Source organism: Oncorhynchus mykiss, chromosome 7 (assembly GCF_013265735.2).
Source record: "Oncorhynchus mykiss isolate Arlee chromosome 7, USDA_OmykA_1.1, whole genome shotgun sequence".
Taxonomy (NCBI): domain Eukaryota; kingdom Metazoa; phylum Chordata; class Actinopteri; order Salmoniformes; family Salmonidae; genus Oncorhynchus; species Oncorhynchus mykiss.
The window spans coordinates 8,265,376-8,283,917 of NC_048571.1; the positions used below are offsets into that span (position 1 = coordinate 8,265,376).

The window sequence follows — 18,542 nt, forward strand, 5'->3', positions numbered from 1 at the left end:
GGTAAAAGTACCTTGCTCTCATCACTTCCTGTTGTGTATTCATTGGTGTGACTGGCAGAGCAGTGATGGTGTTGATGGTGGGACTGGCAGGACAGTGATGGTGTTGATGGTGGGACTGACAGGGCAGTGATGGTGGGACTGACAGGGCAGTGATGGTGGGACTGACAGGGCAGTGATGGTGGGACTGACAGGGCAGTGATGGTGGGACTGACAGGGCAGTGATGGTGGGACTGACAGGGCAGTGATGGTGGGACTGACAGGGCAGTGATGGTGGGACTGACAGGGCAGTGATGGTGGGACTGACAGGGCAGTGATGGTGTGACTGACAGGGCCGTGATGGTGTGACTGACAGGGCCGTGATGGTGTGACTGACAGGGCCGTGATGGTGTGACTGACAGGGCAGTGATGGTGGGACTGACAGGGCAGTGATGGTGGGACTGACAGGGCAGTGATGGTGTTGATGGTGTGACTGACAGGGCAGTGATGGTGTGACTGACAGGGCAGTGATGGTGGGACTGACAGGGCAGTGATGGTGGGACTGACAGGGCAGTGATGGTGGGACTGACAGGGCAGTGATGGTGTTGATGGTGGGACTGACAGGGCAGTGATGGTGGGACTGACAGGGCAGTGATGGTGTTGATGGTGGGACTGACAGGGCAGTGATGGTGGGACTGACAGGGCAGTGATGGTGTTGATGGTGGGACTGACATGACAGTGATGGTGGGACTGACAGGACAGTGTCATATGGTGGACTGACAGGACAGTCATGGTGTAGAGAGGGTACAGTTCTAATAAGAGCTCTGTGTCTGCTTCAGTGTCTCTGTCAAACAACACACACTGGACAGGCCCTGTCCCTCTGAGCCAATGGTGCTATTGGTCTCTCTTCTCTCGCTCGCTCTCTGTTGCTCGTTCTGATTGGCTATGCCCTAGATGAGATCAGGGCAGAAGATAGACGTGTGTGTGCTTGGGTGAACGTGCTCATATGAACAGCTGTGTGTTTAACTCAGTGTAATAGTCGGGTGAATGTTTCTCCACATCCCCTTTTTCTTGATGTTTCTTCCATATGAGCGGCAAAGAGACGTGTGTGTGTGTGTGTGTGCGTGCGTGCGTGCGTGCGTGCGTGTGTGCGTGCGTGCGGCCTCAGCGGCTGTCCCTGGCAAGGACAGAGGAATCCACTGATCTGGTCTTCTAAGTGCAGCTGAGTGTCGATCCAGGATCCGGCAGCGTCACGGGAAACCGACGGAGAGGGGGTGAAACGGACATGCTGGTTTTTAACATTCTCAATGAGAATGTTGCTGTGGAAGGTGAGCCTTGAAGAAATGATTTAGATGGTGGGCGTGCGAGTCGCTGGGCGTGCGTGTCGCTGGGCGTGCGTGTCGCTGGGCGTGCGTGTCACTGTGTGTGTGAGTTCAGAACATGTTGATGTCTCCTAGGTCATAGAGCTGCAGGGTTCAGTTAGTCTGTGTGCGTGCATGTTAGTAAAATTTTGCAGCAGTCTCTATGTGTGTGTGGATGCACTCATAACTTTGCAGCAGAGTGTGTGAGTCGTAGCAGGCAGGAAATAATGTGTCCATGTAACTGTTTACATTAATGTGTGGTATGTGGTTACAAGTAGACAGTCTTGCAGTTAACAGTACATCACTACTCATTCTGGAACCCAGGCTGATCTGCTCCATACTGCAGTGATGTTATCTTCAGGTGCCAGTCAGTCTGGCAGTAGCAGAGAGCTGGCACAGTACTCTCTCTGGTTGTCATGTAATACACTCAGATCACATATCACCTTTGTCTTTGGATAATCAGTGAAGGGCATTGAACAACAGCAACGCTGTTATTGCGGATGTTATGGACTCTGAAAGAAGAGGAATTGTGTGTGTGTGTGTGTGCGTGCGTTGACGATGCGTGTGTGCGTGCTTTGACGGTGCTTGGGTGTGTTGACGGTGCGTGGGTGTGTGGACGGTGTGTGTTGGCGTTGGCATGTACTGTATGTATGCAATGCATCCTACTGGGACAGTAAAGGGGTACAGTAAGATTTAGGGGGTCAGACAGTTTCTCTTGGCACAGCCCACAGTGTACTGCCTGGAGGGTTGTTCAGTGGGGCGTTAAGCTCCTGTTCAGATAAGGGCCAGTGGGACACTTGCTCCACTTCTCTCTGAGGGTAAATGAAGACCGCCATGCAGTTATCAAATCAAATGTAATTATAAAGCCCTTCGTACATCAGCTGATATATCAAAGTGTTGTACAGAAACCAAATCAAATGTATTTATAAAGCCCTTCGTACATCAGCTGATATCTCAAAGTGTTGAACAGAAACCCAGCCTAAAACCCCAAACAGCAAGCAATGCAGGTGTAGAAGCACAGTGGCTAGGAAGAACTCCCTAGAAAGGCCAAAACCTAGGAAGAAACCTAGAGGAACCAGGCTATGAGGGGTGGCCAGTCCTCTTCTGGCTGTGCCGGGTGGAGATTATAACAGAACATGGCCAAGATGTTAAAATGTTCATAGATGACCAGCATGGTCAAATAATAATATTCACAGTAGTTGTCGAGGGTGCAACAAGTCAGCACCTCAGGTGTAAATGTCAGTTGGCTTTTCATAGCCGATCATTAAGAGTAGCTCTACCATTTCTGCTGTCTCTAGAGAGTTGAAAACAGCAGCTATTAGACCCCGGGGCAGCCAGACAGAAATGGCATGTCATATTTTAATGAGTCTCAATCCGGCACCCCTTATCCCTACTGAATGGTACCCTCCAGAGACGAAGGGCGTGTGGATTGGAATGGAGTGACGGCGTGTGTATAGAGAGATAAGTGGGAGTGTTAGGATGGGAGGGATGAGGATAGATCTAATGTAAAGATTTAACAACTGTTACTGTAAAACAGTTATGCCTAAAAATGTGATGGATTAATTTATAGAGGAAGACTTAAGTTGATAGTAAGACTTTCTTTACGTATTCTGTGTCTAGCATCACCTGGATGTTCCTAACTATCAGTCTTGATTGTTTTGATATAGACTAGGCCTAGTTAGCTTTTACAGGCAGCATGATCAGGTGAACTTACGTCAGTTGGCATCCATCCAACGTCGTCTGTCACTTAGAAACCCAGTGACTAGAACTGGCCGTGTTCGGACTCTGGCTTGCCTACTACTTACTATTTAGCATGTACTGTTCAGTAAACAGTATGTAGTAAATCCACGGCCCGAACCCGCTGGTTCCCAGAGTAGCTAGCCCGCTACAAGATCATTACCGGACTCGATCTTCATCAGCCTTCTCCCTGGTCATCTCCTCTGATCAAGCCATCCACTGTCCCTCTCAGACTTGGCCTCTATTGGTTGACCTAGCCAACCAGCTAGGCTACTCATGAGATTGTTTGTTTGATTATGAAAAGCGCAATAAAAATGTCAGCACTTATTATTATACCAAATATGGTTTACTTAGTTTAGTAAAGCAGAAAGCTCTGGCGAAGTGATTATTATTTTCAACTTATTGTTACCATGCACCTGCAACAAGAGAGCTCCGATGTGCAAGTGCACTTTTGAATGTTGTAAGTAAACATTTACCGGTCTAGCTAGCTAGACCTATTCAGACCGTAACCGTTTAGGTAGAAACTAATGCATAGCATGCACTTTACAAGCAGTTTAACACAGATAAACCGACGTGACAAATCAGGAGACAGAAGTGTTGGGACCAGCACTGCTGTGGAAAAGTGTAGGCTACCGCGTTACTAAGGTTCACTATAGCTAGTGGCAATAATTAGTGAGGTGGCAAGAGAGTGATCTACGGCCTCATGACTTACTTTTTTGCGGCATTTCTCCTGCGGTGTTCACCACTGAATGAAATGCCTGGTATTGTCATCAGACCCTGTAACAAGTTTGAACACAAGTCCTGATGTTTACAACTAATAGCTAGCTAGAGTAATGATATGACATCGTCGCTCAACAGCAAGTAACCCCGATGCCAACGTTACTGTTGAACAGTTATAACTTCTAGTGTTACTGAATCACCTAAGTAGCTACATGAAGTGCGGTGGCATGCTGCAGGTATGTTGTAACGGTACGTCGAAATGGTGTTGAAGGAATTTAATTCCTCTGTTTTAATTCCCAATTAAAATTAAACACTGTCAATTCATAAGAATTTGTAAGACCCTTATTTTATAGGAATGGACAGAGCCCGGTCTTAAAAGTCAAGTAACAGCCTTTATTCAAGAGAGTACTGCCACAATACAGGTTACCACAGGTTATAAACTGAAAATGACATCATTAGTTCTAACACTACCCCGTGCCATCTCCGTTCCAGTACCAAGGCTGTGTCTCAAGCCTTCCCACATCCGTCTCCCTACCAATTTAATATAATTTACGAGTCAAGGTTTTCTTGTGTAGATAAGCATTCTAGCCAGTCTGATTCATTTGTACCAAGGAACAGACCGTCATTGTTACTAAACTCTTGACCACATTCACACACATTATTTTCAGTACTGGGATCAGATAAGAAAATTCATACATATACAGTAACATTTAGTATTCTGATTAGTACATATACAGTAACATAATAGTATTCTGATTAGTACATCCTGATTGAAATGTATACATAATTAGTCATTACAGATAAAAAATTCCCTTAACAAATGGTCATGATCATTTTAAGGAGAACAAAAACTACTTACATTTGGACTCCACTGCAGAAGCTGAGCTATTCGCCATCTTCTAGGTTGTTTTGTTGTTTACTTGAAGATATTTAAATATAAAAACTAAGGCATTGGCTGCGAAATTCCTGTAAAGTGTGCAGCGAATTCTACCAGATGAAAAGCCGAAATCAGTATAACATTCTGGCATAAAGCATACTTTATTTGATCAAATTCACATACTATAAAACGGAATATTTTCGGCATACTGAGAACGCGTCATGCACGATTGCGTTGTTTCCCGCTATTCGTTGATTAAGGTAGCGCATACCGTGTCTAATTGATCAGCTGTTGTCCTAGTCGAAATGAGTATGACTTCCGGACATTTAAAGTATACTAGATTTCCGAAATGTCACACTATTAAACTAGTTTCTCGCATACTCAAACGGCCTACAATTTAGGACGCAAGTATGGATATTTGGACATGGCTACTGGTTCCCCTCCCTGTGATATTGTATCATTTGATTTACACAACATGTCTACCACTTTGAAGATGCAAAATATATTTTCTTGTTCTTGTCTCTTGGGGTATGTATCTGTAAGCTTGGCACATCTAGCCACTGGGATGTTGCCCATTATTCAAGGCAAAACTGCTTCAGCTCCTTCAAGTTGGATGGGTTCCGCTGGTATACAGCAATCTTTAAGTCATATGACAGTTTCTCAATTGGATTTAGGTCTGGGCTTTGACTAGGCCATTCCAAGACATTTAGCTCTGGAGTGTACGGTTTAAAGTGGTCCTATGGACAGATATTCCAATCTCTGCTGTGGAGCTTTGCAGCTCCTTCAGGGTTTTCTTTTGTCTCTTTGTTGCCTCTAATTAATGCCCTCCTTGCCTGGTCTGTGAGTTTTGGTGGCCGTCCTTCTCTTGGCAGGTTTGTTGTGGTGCCATATTCTTTCCATTTTTTAAAATAATGGATTTAATGGTGCTCCATGGGATGTTCAAAGCTTCTGATATTTTTTTTTATAACCAAACCCTGATCTGTACTTCTCCACAACTGACCTGTGGAGAACTCTGTGGTCTTCATGGTGCCCCTTGCTTAGTGATGTGGCAGACTCTGGGGCCTTTCAGAACAGGTGTGTGTGTGTGTGTGTATGAGATCATGTGACACTTATATTGCACATAGGTGGACTATATTTAACAAATTATGTGACTTCTGAAGGTAATTGGTTGCACCAGATCTTATTTAGGGGCTTCATAGCAAAGGGGGTGAATACATATGCACACACATCACAACATTTCAGTATTTAAAAAGAAAAAAAACTTTTTAAACAAATTATTTTAATTTCACTTCACCATTTTGGACTATTTTGTGAATGTCCGTTACATGAAATCCAAATAAAAATGCATTTAAAATACAGGTTGGAATGCAACAAAATAGGAAAAATTCCAAGGGGGATGAATACTTTTTGCAAGGCATTGTATGTGAAAGTGACATTTGAGACATAGTGGGGTGAATGCTATACTTAAATAGCAGATTAGTAATCTCTAGCAGATTAGTAAGAATGGCTCACCCCATGTTCAAGAAAGGCCTTTTTTCCTTTATTCAGATTACAACCTCTCACTTTCAGATATTTGAAAATGAAATAATCTCCAAAATATTGCTATTTTTCAAACAAGCCATTGACAGTTTGTTGCAATTTCAATTTAATCCACCAGAAAAGACAGAACAACTATTATGGTTAAACTGTTTATTATACTAATTGATCAAATAAATGTATTTTATTATCCCCAAATAGTTATCTTTAGGTGATATAAATAGGACTGGTGGAGTTGTCAGACATAACAAAAAATATCTGGAAATGTCTGCTCTATCCAAAATTACAACCAACTAATTGCAGCATTACTGAAAATGGAAGAGGCAAGTGGAAGGGGGAGAAAGTGAGGTTCTTGTCTGTCAGCCCTGCATTAAAGACCAACATTTGTTAAAGACAATTGTGATAAAGAATTATACCAGAGCTGAAAGGTGGGACTAAAAATAACAAAAAAAACAAGATCACTAATGTAAAATATACTGTGTCCATAAAATAGGTTCTGAACTTTTGTGAAACATCACAACATAATTGAAAAATATATGGCAAATAGAAATCCAAAATTGGATGGTGTTCAGAGATAGATGTGAGAGGATGAGGGTAGCTGAAGGATGGGACTAAATACAAACAAAAGATGACTAATGAGCCTCCTGAGTGGCGCAGTGGTCTAAGGCACTGCATCACAGTGCTAGCTGTGCCACTAGAAACTCTAGAAACTCAGGCTCTGTCGCAGCCGGCCGTGACCGGGAGACCCATGGGGCGGTGCACAATTTGCCCAGCGTCGTCTGGGTTAGGGAGGGTTTGGCCGGCAGGGAGGTCCTTGTCCCATCGCGCGTTAGCGACTCCTGTGGTGGGCCGGGTGCAGTGCATACTGGCACGGTGTTTCCACCGACACATTGGTGCAGCTGGCTTCCGGGTTAAGTGGGTATTGTGTCAAGAAGCAGTGCGGCTTGGTTGGGTTGTGTTTCGGAGGACGCACAGCTCTCGACCTTCGCCTCTCCCGAGTCCGTACGGGAGTTGCAGCGATGAGAGAAGACAAAAATACTTGTTTGTCAACCGCTCCACACATTTCTTGTTAACAAACTATAGTTTTGGCAAGTCGGTTAGGACATCTACTTTATGCATGATCCAAGTAATTTTTGCAGCGATTGTTTAGAGATTTCTTTCACTGATAATTCACTGTCACAATTCCAGTGGGTCAGAAGTTTACACACACTAAGTTGACTGTGCCTTTAAACAGCTTGGAAAATTCCAGAAAATCATGTCATGGCTTTAGAAGGTTCTGACATGCTAATTGACATAATTTGAGTCAATTGGAGCTTTACCTGTGGATGTATTTCAAGGCCTACCTTCGAACTCAGTGCCTCTTTGCTTGACATCATGGGAAAATCAAAAGAAATCAGCCAAGAGCTCAGAAAAATAATTGTAGACCTCCCCAAGTCTGGTTCATCCTTGGGAGCAATTTCCGAATGCCTGAAGGTACCATGTTCATCTGTACAAACAATAGTAAGCAAGTATAAACACCATGGGACCACACAGCCGTCATAACGCTCAGGATGGAGACGCGTTCTGTCTCCTAGAGATGAACGTACTTTGGTGGAAAAAGTGCAAATCAATCCTAGAACAACAGCAAAGGACCTTGTGAAGATGCTTGAGGAAACGGGTACAAAAGTATCTATATCCACAGTAAAACGAGTTCTATATTGACAACCTGAAGGCCGCTCAGCAAGGAAGAAGCCAATGCTCCAAAACCACTATTAATAAAAGCCAGACTAAGGTTTTCAACTGCACATGGGGACAAAGAGTATTTTTTGGAGAAATGTCCTCTGGTCTGATGAAACAAAAATAGTAAAACTGTTTGGCCTTAATCACCATCGTTATGTTTGGAGGGAAAAGGAGGGGGCTTGCAAGCCGAAGAACACCATCCCAACTGTGAAGCACCTGGGTGGCAGGAGGGACTGGTGCACTTCACAAAATAGATGGCATCATGATGAAAGAAAATGATGTGGATATATTGAAGCAACATCTCAAGATATCAGTCAGGAAGTTAAAGCTTGGTTGCAAATGGGTCTTCCAAATGGACAATGACCCCAAGCATACGTCCAACGTTGTGGCAAAATGGTTTAAGGACAACAAAGTCAAATTATTGGAGTGACCATCACAAAGCCCTGACATCAATCCTATAGAACATTTGTGGGCAGAACTGAAAAAGTGTGTGCGAGCAAGGAGGCCTACAAACCTGACTCAGTTAAACCAGCTCTGTCAGGAGGAATGGGCCAAAATTCAGAAGCCATTTTCGGTCTGTAATAAAGCCCTTTTGTGGGGAAAAACGCATTCTGATTGGCTGGCTCGCAAGTGGGTGTGCCTATGCCCTCCCAGGCCCATCCTAGGGCTGCGCCCCTGCCCAGTCATGTGAAATCCATAGATTAGGGCCTAATTTATTTCAATTGACTCATTTCCTTTATATGAACTGTAACTCAGCAAAATATTTTAAACTGTTGCATGTTGTGTGTTTTTTATATTTTTTTCAGTGTACTTTTTCTAATTCTATAATTGGAGAACTTTGAAAACACTGTTGTTTGACATGACAACAGAGGGAAAAAGCCAGTGAGGAATTATTGTGACCGGAATAAAAGAGTTTGTCAGTGTTTCAGGGGACCCTAATTAGATGTAAGAGAGAACATAATGTAACGTCATTAAGATAGCTAGCACTCGCTAACATTCATGCTTTGTCTAGTTTGCCTGTACTGGTAACAGGCTGTATTAGCTAGCTACGTTTGCTATGACTCTTCGTACGTTTAGCAAGCTATCCAGCTAACGAGTGATTAGCCTTAGCGGCTAACAATGTATTTTAACAACTTGCTAAGAAAAGACCAGCTGTTTGCAGACAGTAAGATACACTATTAGTTTGTGTAATTATAGAATGCTTTTTTTGCCATCAGGCCCTATATACTAGGCGGTGTCAGAGGATGCCCCAAAAAATGGTCAAAGACTCCAGTCCCCCATGTCATAGAAGGTTCTCTCTGCTACCGAACGACAACGGTACCTGAGTCCCAAGTCTAGGTCCAGAAGCCTCCTTAACAGCTGCTACCCCCAAGCCATAAGACTGCCGAACAACTAATCAAATGGCCACCCGGACTATTGCTAATTTAATTGATTGTTTTTTTGACAGGGATCACATACAATGAAAAATGTACATTTCACAATACGTGTAATGCGTTATACTAGGTTTAGCTAATTCAGTAGTACAACATAATCCCAAAATGTCTCAACACACTATATTGAAAATGTGAAAAAGAAATCAAAAGATCTAACTTAATATTCTACTGTAGATCAGATTTAAAAAAGAATTGTTAAACCTTGTGACAATTGAGACATGGATTGTGTATGTGTGCCATTCAGATGGTGAATGGGCAGGACATAAAATGTAAGTGCCTTTGAACGGGGGTATGGAAGTAGGTGCCAGGTGGTTTGAGTGTGTCAAGAACTGCAATGTTGCTGGGGTTTTCACGCTCACGTTTCCGTGGGTCCTCAGATCCTCAAAAGGTTCTACAGCTGCACCATCGAGAGCATCACCGCCTGGTTGCATCACCGCCTGGTATGGCAACTGCTCGTCCTCCCACCGCAAGGCACTACAGAGGGTAGTGTGTACGGTCCAGTACATCACTGGGGCAAAGCTTCCTGCCATCCATGACTTCTATACCAGGCGGTGTCAGAAGAAGGCCCTAAAAATTGTCAGACTCCAGCCACCCTAGTCATAGACTGTTCTCTCTACTACCGCACGGCAAGTGGTACCGGAGCACCAAGTCTAGGTCCGAGTTTTCTGCTGCTCTTTAATTACTAGTTACTTTTATTTCTTATTTGTACTGCATTGTTGGTTATGGGTTCGTAAGTTACCATTTCACTGTAAGGTCTACACCTGTTGTATTCGGCTCGTGACTAATAAGATTTTATATTGATGGGGTTTCTGGCATGTTGTTAAACACCTGTCCAGGTGTTGTGAAATTTGGTTTGTGATTGCATGGCAGACCCCTGGAACGTGCCCCATTATTATTAACAACACTCTTTACAATTGGATGTGTTGAGCAAATAACAATTAGGATAATCAGATTAAGTCATCTGTTGCCTTATTGGACCCCAATTCAGTCAGTGTGATTGACAGGAGAGATGACCAATGGGGCTGTGTTTGGACCCTCAGAATTATTACAGGGGTTCAAGAATGGATATAGTTTCTCAGTGAAGGTACAACCAGTGAAAGAGTAGATATGAGACCTGTTTTCTACATCATAAAAGGAGATCTGACCCTCCTCGTAATCCACAAACACCCCCACCTTCTGGGGTTTCTGACTCAGGAAGAGGTGCATATGGGGTGTGTCCTTGGCTATATACTTATTCCTATTCATATACAGAGCCCAGAGTCCACCCTCAGGGCTTACAGCCGTTGGGCCCTTCCTGATGATGGACTCTCTGGCCACTCCTACCTCCCACTCAATCTTCCCTCTAACCTGAACCTCAAAGTAGAATCTTCCTGAGGAGAAGCCCTCCTTTCCCAGGACCGATAGATAACATTCAAACCTCTTTGGGTTGTCAGGGATATTCTGCCGTATGTCTCCATAGCTCACTTGTTTCCTGTCCTCCGAAACAATGAGCTTGGGGTGTGCTGTATCAGGATCCAGAGTCACATCCACTGACCACTGCTGTATCATCTTCAGCTCAGCATTACACAACTTCTCCATCTCATTATGAAGTGTCTCCTCCAGCTGAGACAGAGCTCTCCTCACAGTTCCTACATGCAGATCCCTGTGAACACTGATCTCAGACCAGCCCTTGATTGGGGATGGGGAGTTCTGGTGGACGTAGTCCAGCTCAGTGCCTCTCCTCAGCAGCTCAGTGATTTCCTGCTCCAGTTCTTCAATGAGCCCTTCAGCCTGCCTCTCTGCTGCTTTCTGCTTCTCCTCAACCACCTCAATGAGCTCTGCCTGACTTCTCTCAATGGAGCGCACCAGAGCAGTGAAGACCTCCACACTTCCTGCTATCTCTCTCTCTGCACCTCTCTGGCTGAGCTCTACTGAGAGTTTGATCTCCTTAACCTTCTGCAGTCGCTCCTGGACCATCTGCTGCACTTGTGCTACTTCTCCAGGCTTGGAAGAGGACTCCTCTCTGTCTGAGACCTTCATCCTCTTAAAATGATCTGCAACTTCTCTGAGTGTTGTGTTGGTTTTTAGGTCAGGTCTTCTGTTGAATGTGTCCTTACACAGTGGACACTGGCACAGGGCAGTGGTGTTCCAGTATTCACTGATACAGGCCTTGCAGAAGTTGTGTCCACATGGAATAGAGACTGGCTCAGTGAACACATCCAGACAGACAGAGCACAGGAACTGCTCTTCAGACAGGACATTGCTGAAGATGGACATTTCTGAAACCTAATAGAAGACCACAGAGTTAGAAATGTAGCTGTCTTCATTTTAGAGTTTTACTGCCCCCTGCTGTACTGGAGTGTTTGTTCAGGAATATGATTTATTGGTTGATCCCTTCCACTGGCTTGGATGGAATTCTGTGATCCCTCCCTAACCCAGAACAAGTCCCACCCACTAGACTACTTTAAAATGCTGCATGCCATCACAGGCTTTTGTCTCTGTGTGAACAATCTTGTTTTCCCCATTCTATCTGTGGAAAAACCAGTTCTATAAAATGACTTCCTGGAATGAGTCAGTTTTGGATAGAAATTCACTATTTGATTATTAAATGTATCTTTAGAAGGTAAAACAAGAGTGCATATAGCTCTACTAAAATAATATTGATTCAGTGTTCCACAGACATCATGCTTTTTACCCAGAGTACTGTAGATAGAGAAACGATATCCAGGAGATGTATAATTTGTTTTACCTTTCTATATTATGGGGCACAACATACTTCTAACATTGTAAATTCTCACATTTATTCCAGTTTTTTATTTTTATTTTTTACAAATATCAAATAAGAACAGGTGAGACACACACACACACACACACACACACACACACACAAGAAGTAATGTAATTATGGAATAAAATAATCACCAGTGTCCAAGTTAATATTTTTCTTTCTCTACTTACCTGGGTGTGTTTTCCCTCTTGACTGAAGGTGGACTGTGTAGCTGTGTGTAGAACAACGAGGAGCAGGAGAGTTATGCAGTTGTACTTTCACTTTAGCTAAAAGTAATCTCTCAACTCATCCCTGTTCTGCCCAGAACTTAACTGTTGCACTTCCTCTGTGCTTGGTTTAGTTTAGTTTATTTGACATTTTTAAGGTTGTTTAGGTAAGCGTAAACTTGTGGGTGTACGTTTTTGAGTCATGTATAAATGTATCAGAGCCCAGTGTTGGTCCAGTGAACATGTCTGTTCCTTCCTTTGTCTCAGATGGCACCAGGGCCTGTATGTATTTTAACCCTTGTTGCTGGAGGGGGAGGGAGGGAGGGTGGGTGGTCGATGGGGGTGGCGAGGTGGAGGGAGGGAGGTGGAACGGCGGAAGAGAGGCGGAGGGTGGAAGAGAGGGAGGCGGAGGGTGGAAGAGAGGGAGGTGGAGGGTGGAAGAGAGGGAGGTGGAGGGTGGAAGAGAGGGAGGTGGAGGGTGGAAGAGAGGGAGGTGGAGGGCGGAGGAGAGGTGGAGGGCGGAGGTTTTGATGTTGGTGTGCTGTGCCTTTTTTTCTCCACACATAGTGGTGTGTGTTCCTTCCAAACAACTCAACTTTAGTTTCATCTGTCCACAGAATATTTTGCCAGAAGCGCTGTGGAACATCCAGGTGCTATTTTGTTAACTTCAGATGCAATGTTTTTTTCGGACAGCAGTGGCTTCTTCCGTGGTGTCCTCCCATGAACACCATTCTTGTTTAGTGTTTTACGTATCGTAGACTCGTCAGAGATGTTAGCATGTTCCAGAGATCTCTGTAAGTCTTTAGCTGACACTCTAGGATTCTTCTTAACCTCATTGAGTATTCTGCGCTTTTCTCTTGCAGTCATCTTTGCAGGACGGACTCTCCTGTAGCAACAGTGCTGAACTTTCTCCACTTCTAGACACGTTGTCTTACTGTGGACTGATGAACATCAAGGCTTTTAGAGATACTTTTGTAACCCTTTCCAGCTTTATGCAAGTCAACAATTCTTAAGTCTTCTGAGATCGCTTCTGTTCGAGACATGGTTCCCATCAGGCAATGCTTCTTGTGAATAGCAAACTCAAATTTTGCTGAGTTTTTTTTATAGGGCAGGGCAGCTCTAACCAACATCTCCAATCTCATCTCATTGATTGGACTCCAGGTTAGTTGACTCCTGACTCCAGTTATCTTTTGGAGAAGTCATTAGCCTGGGGGTTCACATACTTTTTCCAACCTACACTGTGAATGTTTAAATTATGTATTCAATATAGACATTACAATAATTTGTGTGTTATTAGTTTAAGCACACTGTGTTGTCTGTTGTTGTGACTAAGATGAAGATCAGATCAGATTTGATGACTAATTTATGCAGAAATCCAGGTCATTCCAAAGGGTTCACATACTTTTTCTTGCCACTGTATCTGTAAATAATCTGGGTTTTCCCCCTTTCCATCTGTGGAGCTCCATATCTATAAAATGACTTCCTTTAATGAGTCAGCGTTGGATATAAATTCACTATTTGAATGCTAAATATATCTTTAGATGCTAAGACGAGTGTATGTAGTTCTACCCATACAATATTTATTCACCGTGTTCCACAGACAGGCGATGCTTTTAATCCAGAGTAGGTAGAGACCAGAGAACCAGGATGTGTGTTTTTTTTTTACCTACTCTTGTATATTATGGAACACATTTAGTATTTACATGTGGAGAAGTAACTTTAAACGTATTTGTAACATTGTCAATTATCAGATTTTAGTCTGAATTTAACAAAGATCACAGAAAGAACAATACTTATTAAAATAATAATCACCAATGTCCAGGTTAATATTTGTGTTTCTGTACGTACCTGGGTGTGTTTCCTGCTCCTCGTTGCTCTACACAGTCCACCTTCTGTCAAGAGGGGAGAGATATGCAGTTGTACTTTCACTTTAGCAAAAAGGTATCTCTCAACTCCTCCCTGTTCTGGACAGAACTTAACTGTTGCACTTTCTCTGCTTGGCTTAGTTTAGTTTATTTGACAATTCATTTTGTGTTGGTAAAGGAAAACTAGCTGTTTGTGTTCAAGTCATGTATAAATGTATCAGAGCCCAGTGTCGGTCCAGTCAACATGTCTGTTTCTTCCTGTGTCTCAGATGGCACCAGGGCCTGTATGTATTTTAACCCTAGGTGCTGGGAGGTAGAGGGAGGTGGAGGGAACAGCCATATCGAGAGGTCAGTGTGGGTCTCAGATGGCACCAGGGCCTATATGTATTTTAAGCCTAGGTGCTGGGAGGTAGAGGGAGGTGGAGGGAACAGCCAGATCTAGAGGTCAGTGTGGGTCTCAGATGGCACCAGGGCCTGTATGTATTTTAACCCTAGGTGCTGGGAGGTAGAGGGAGGTGGAGGGAACAGCCAGATCTAGAGGTCAGTGTGGGTCTCAGATGGCACCAGGGCCTGTATGTATTTTAACCCTAGGTGCTGGGAGGTAGAGGGAGGTGGAGGGAACAGCCAGATCTAGAGGTCAGTGTGGGTCTCAGATTACTACAATGCACTGCTGCAGTAACCCCTCTGTTCCACTGCCCTCTGGGATGCATCGTCCTTATTAACTATTTAGACTCATAAAAACAAGAACAACACATTTATTCACTGTATTTATTATGTTTATTTGACATGGACCACATACAATGAAAACTCACAAGAAATGTTATGCATTGTACTAGATTTGGATAATTCAGGACATACTCCCAAATGAATCCAAACAACGTCTCAACACACTATACTGAAACATGGGGAAAAGAAATGGGAACAAAGACACCAACTAAAACATATTCTACTGTAGATCAGATTTCAAGCATTATCCTCTGATTTTAACACCAAAACCATATCAAACATCATGGTCTAAACAGGCCGCAAAGAAGTCATGCTGCACAAATGAACCAATCATTGACCACCACGTTAGATACATTGCAGTCATGCTTCAGATGATCATGTTGATGCAGTTTCTGACATGATGTTAAACACCTAGATGTTATGAAATTTGGTGTACGACTACTTGGCAGACCCCTTGAAAAACGGCCCAATATTATCAGCACTTCTGCCTTATTGGACCTCAATTCAGGCAGTGTGATTGACAGGAGAGATGACCAATGGGGCTGAGTTTGAACCCTCCTCATTATCACAGGGGTTCAAGTATGGATATAGCTTCTCAGTGAAGGTACAACCAGTGAAAGAGTAGATATGAGACCTGTTTTCTACATCATAAAAGGAGATCTGACCCTCCTCGTAATCCACAAACACCCCCACCTTCTGGGGTTTCTGACTCAGGAAGAGGTGCATATGGGGTGTGTCCTTGGCTATATACTTATTCCTATTCATATACAGAGCCCAGAGTCCACCCTCAGGGCTTACAGCCGTTGGGCCCTTCCTGATGATGGACTCTCTGGCCACTCCTACCTGCCATTCAATCTTCCCTCTAACCTGAACCTCAAAGTAGAATCTCCCTGAGGAGAAGCCCTCCTTTCCCAGGACCGATAGATAACATTCAAACCTCTCTGGGAGGTCAGGGAGAATCTGCCGTATGTCTCCATAGCTCACTTGTTTCCTGTCCTCCGACACAATGAGCTTGCAGTGTGCTGTATCAGGATCCAGAGTCACATCCACTGACCACTGCTGTAACCTCCTCAGCTCAGGATCCAGTCGCTCCTGGACCATCTGCTGCACTTGTGCTACTTCTCCAGGCTTGGAAGAGGACTCCTCTCTGTCTGAGACCTTCATCCTCTTAAAATGATCTGCAACTTCTCTGAGTGTTGTGTTGGTTTTTAGGGCAGGTCTTCTGTTGAATGTGTCCTTACACAGTGGACACTGGCACAGGGCAGTGGTGTTCCAGTATTCACTGATACAGGCCTTGCAGAAGTTGTGTCCACATGGAATAGAGACTGGCTCAGTGAACACATCCAGACAGACAGAGCACAGGAACTGCTCTTCAGACAGGACATTGCTGGAGGTGGACATTTCTGAAACCTAATAGAAGACCACAGAGTTAGAAATGTAGCTGTCTTCATTTTAGAGTTTTACTGTCCCCTGCTGTACTGGAGTATTTGTTCAGGAATATGATTTATTGGTTGATCCCTTCCACTGGCTTGGATGGAATTCTGTGATCCCTCCCTAACCCAGAACAAGTCCCACCCACTAGACTACTTTAGTTTACATAATGGCAATAAAAGGACAGCCACAGAGTTAGATATATCCTGTTAGAGGTCATAGAAAAAAGTAGATTTATACCTTAATAGACATTGATACCCAATTATGAGAGGGCCATAAACAATAACTAATAATGCTGCATATGGTTAAATCTCACCTTCCTGGTAAAAATGGTTTTAGTTGCTGAGGTGTAGTCACTCACTTTTGAGGACACAAGCTCAAGTACATAGTAGAAAAATGATGCTAACATTTGAATTTTTTTAAATTGAACCTTTATTTAACTATTCAAGTCGGTTAAGATCAAATTATTTTGGATTCCCGATCACAGCCGGTTGTGATACAGCCCGGAATTGAATCAGGGTCTGTAGTGACACCTCTAGCACTGAGATGCAGTGCCTTTAGAACGCTGTACCACTAGGGAGCCCAGGTAAATATCATGTTATGGAGCTCCTATTCAACCAAAGTGGTTGAATGGGGCCTGAAATGACTGATATGCCTTCTAAATATAGTAATAATTAAATGATCTATTGACTAACTATATGATTTCACCTTCCTTATAACTATAAAATAATATATTTTGTGAAAGTACAATATGGCACCATTTTCATAGAACTGATGATAGTGAATGGTCTTCCCTGCTGGCTCTCAGCAATGCACAGATGCCATTTAAATGCCTGCCGACTTATAGTAACTCCCGCTTTAAGTACAAAGTGATGTTTGTCCATCTGTGACCAAGAGAAAGGGGTCTTGTTTCAGTTCTACCAAATGCTTTTGTATTTTTTCATGTTGGTTGGTCTTACTCTGTGTGAACATCACAGCGTTTGGGGCTGTGACCTACTGAGCCAGAGGAGATCAGTCCTTTGTTTGAATAGGTCCTGTTTTTTTTTGGGGGGGGGGGGGCACTGGTAATTCAACCAGTATGGTTGGACTTTAGAGCCAAGTCTAAAAAAACCTTGTGGATTTTATTCATAACGGATTCTAGTTTTGGGAACAGAAAATTGTAGTGAAATCTGATTGTCATCTGAAAACGTTTTGCTGAATGTCAACCCAGTTTCAGATGTGGAGATGGAGCCCCTAGTGGATGTGACAGGTTGTCCTCTAGTATTCAAATAGCGAATTTCAGTATAAGGCTCCAGGTGGTATCCGATTTTAAGTACCTTGGCATCATACTTGATTCCAACCTCTCTTTTAAAAAGCATGTGAAAAAGGTCATTCAAATAACCAAATTCAACCTAGCTAATTTCCGATTTATACGGAATTGTTTGACTACAGAGGTAGCAAAACTGTACTTCAAATCTATGATACTCCCCCACTTAACATAATGCTTGACTAGTTGGGCCCAAGCTTGCTGTACAACATTAAAACCTATTCAGTCTGTCTACAAACAGGCTCTCAAAGTGCTTGATAGGAAGCCCAATAGCCATCATCATTGTCACATCCTTAGAAAGCATGAGCTCTTGAGTTGGGAAAATCTTGTGCAATACACCGACGCATGTCTTGTATTCAAGATCCTTAATGGCCTGGCTCCCCCTCCACTCAATATTTTTGTTAAACAGAAAACCCAGACATATGGCAGCAGATCCACAAGGTCTGCCATGAGAGGTGACTGTATAGTTCCCCTAAGGAAAAGCACCTTTAGTAAATCTGCATTCTCTGTGAGAGCTTCCCATGTCTGGAATACACTGCCATCAGACACACATAACTGCACCACATATCACACTTTCACAAAATGCTTGAAGACATGGCTAAAGGTCAATCAGATTTGTGATCATAATCCCTAGCTGTGTGTTGCCGCTTTCCATGTTGTCTGTTGTCTGTAGCTTGTGAGGTGTGGAAACACTTTGTTGCTTTTATGAATTTTGTCTTGCTGGTTTTTGTTTTATGTTGCTCTGTCTGTATGCTACGTCTTGCTTGTCCTATGTTGCTCTGTCTGTATGCTACGTCTTGCTTGTCCTATGTTGCTATGTCTTGCTTGTTCTATGCTGCTATTGTCTATATTGTAATTGTTTTTAATAACCTGCCCAGGGAC

At 43.4% G+C, this 18,542-nt stretch overlaps 3 protein-coding genes across 6 annotated transcripts in view; 1 reads left to right on the forward strand and 2 right to left on the reverse strand.

Moving 5' to 3' along the window:
- The window catches only part of LOC110528741 (trafficking kinesin-binding protein 2), a 47,304-nt gene that overhangs the window by 11,650 nt on the left and 17,112 nt on the right, over positions 1-18,542 (forward strand). Inside the window, exon 1 of one of the 3 annotated variants that reach the window (XM_036982404.1) lies at positions 1,247-1,304. The exons of the other annotated variants lie outside the window; for them this stretch is intronic. Within the exon in view, the coding sequence (XP_036838299.1) occupies positions 1,262-1,304 (43 nt within the window). The 5' untranslated portion in view covers positions 1,247-1,261. Of the gene's footprint in view, positions 1-1,246; positions 1,305-18,542 lie in introns of those variants that run through there. 3 annotated transcript variants of the gene reach the window in all.
- Positions 10,055-14,462, reverse strand: LOC110495558 (E3 ubiquitin-protein ligase TRIM39). Of its 2 annotated transcripts, XM_036982407.1 has the most exons (3): positions 14,181-14,462; positions 12,297-12,337; positions 10,055-11,624 (listed from the first exon to the last, which is right to left on the reverse strand). In XM_036982407.1, the coding sequence occupies exon 3, from the start codon at positions 11,613-11,615 to the stop codon at positions 10,344-10,346; it is 1,272 nt and encodes a 423-aa protein (XP_036838302.1). In that variant the 5' UTR covers positions 11,616-11,624; positions 12,297-12,337; positions 14,181-14,462; the 3' UTR covers positions 10,055-10,343. The 2 variants fall into 2 exon arrangements, with proteins under 2 accessions (XP_036838302.1, XP_036838303.1); XM_036982408.1 differs by lacking the exon at positions 14,181-14,462 and having other exon boundaries at positions 12,297-12,375.
- LOC110495563 (E3 ubiquitin-protein ligase TRIM69-like) lies at positions 14,994-16,614 on the reverse strand. Its single transcript, XM_036982409.1, has one exon. It carries the CDS (start codon positions 16,322-16,324, stop codon positions 15,428-15,430), a length of 897 nt encoding a protein of 298 aa, XP_036838304.1. The 5' UTR covers positions 16,325-16,614; the 3' UTR covers positions 14,994-15,427.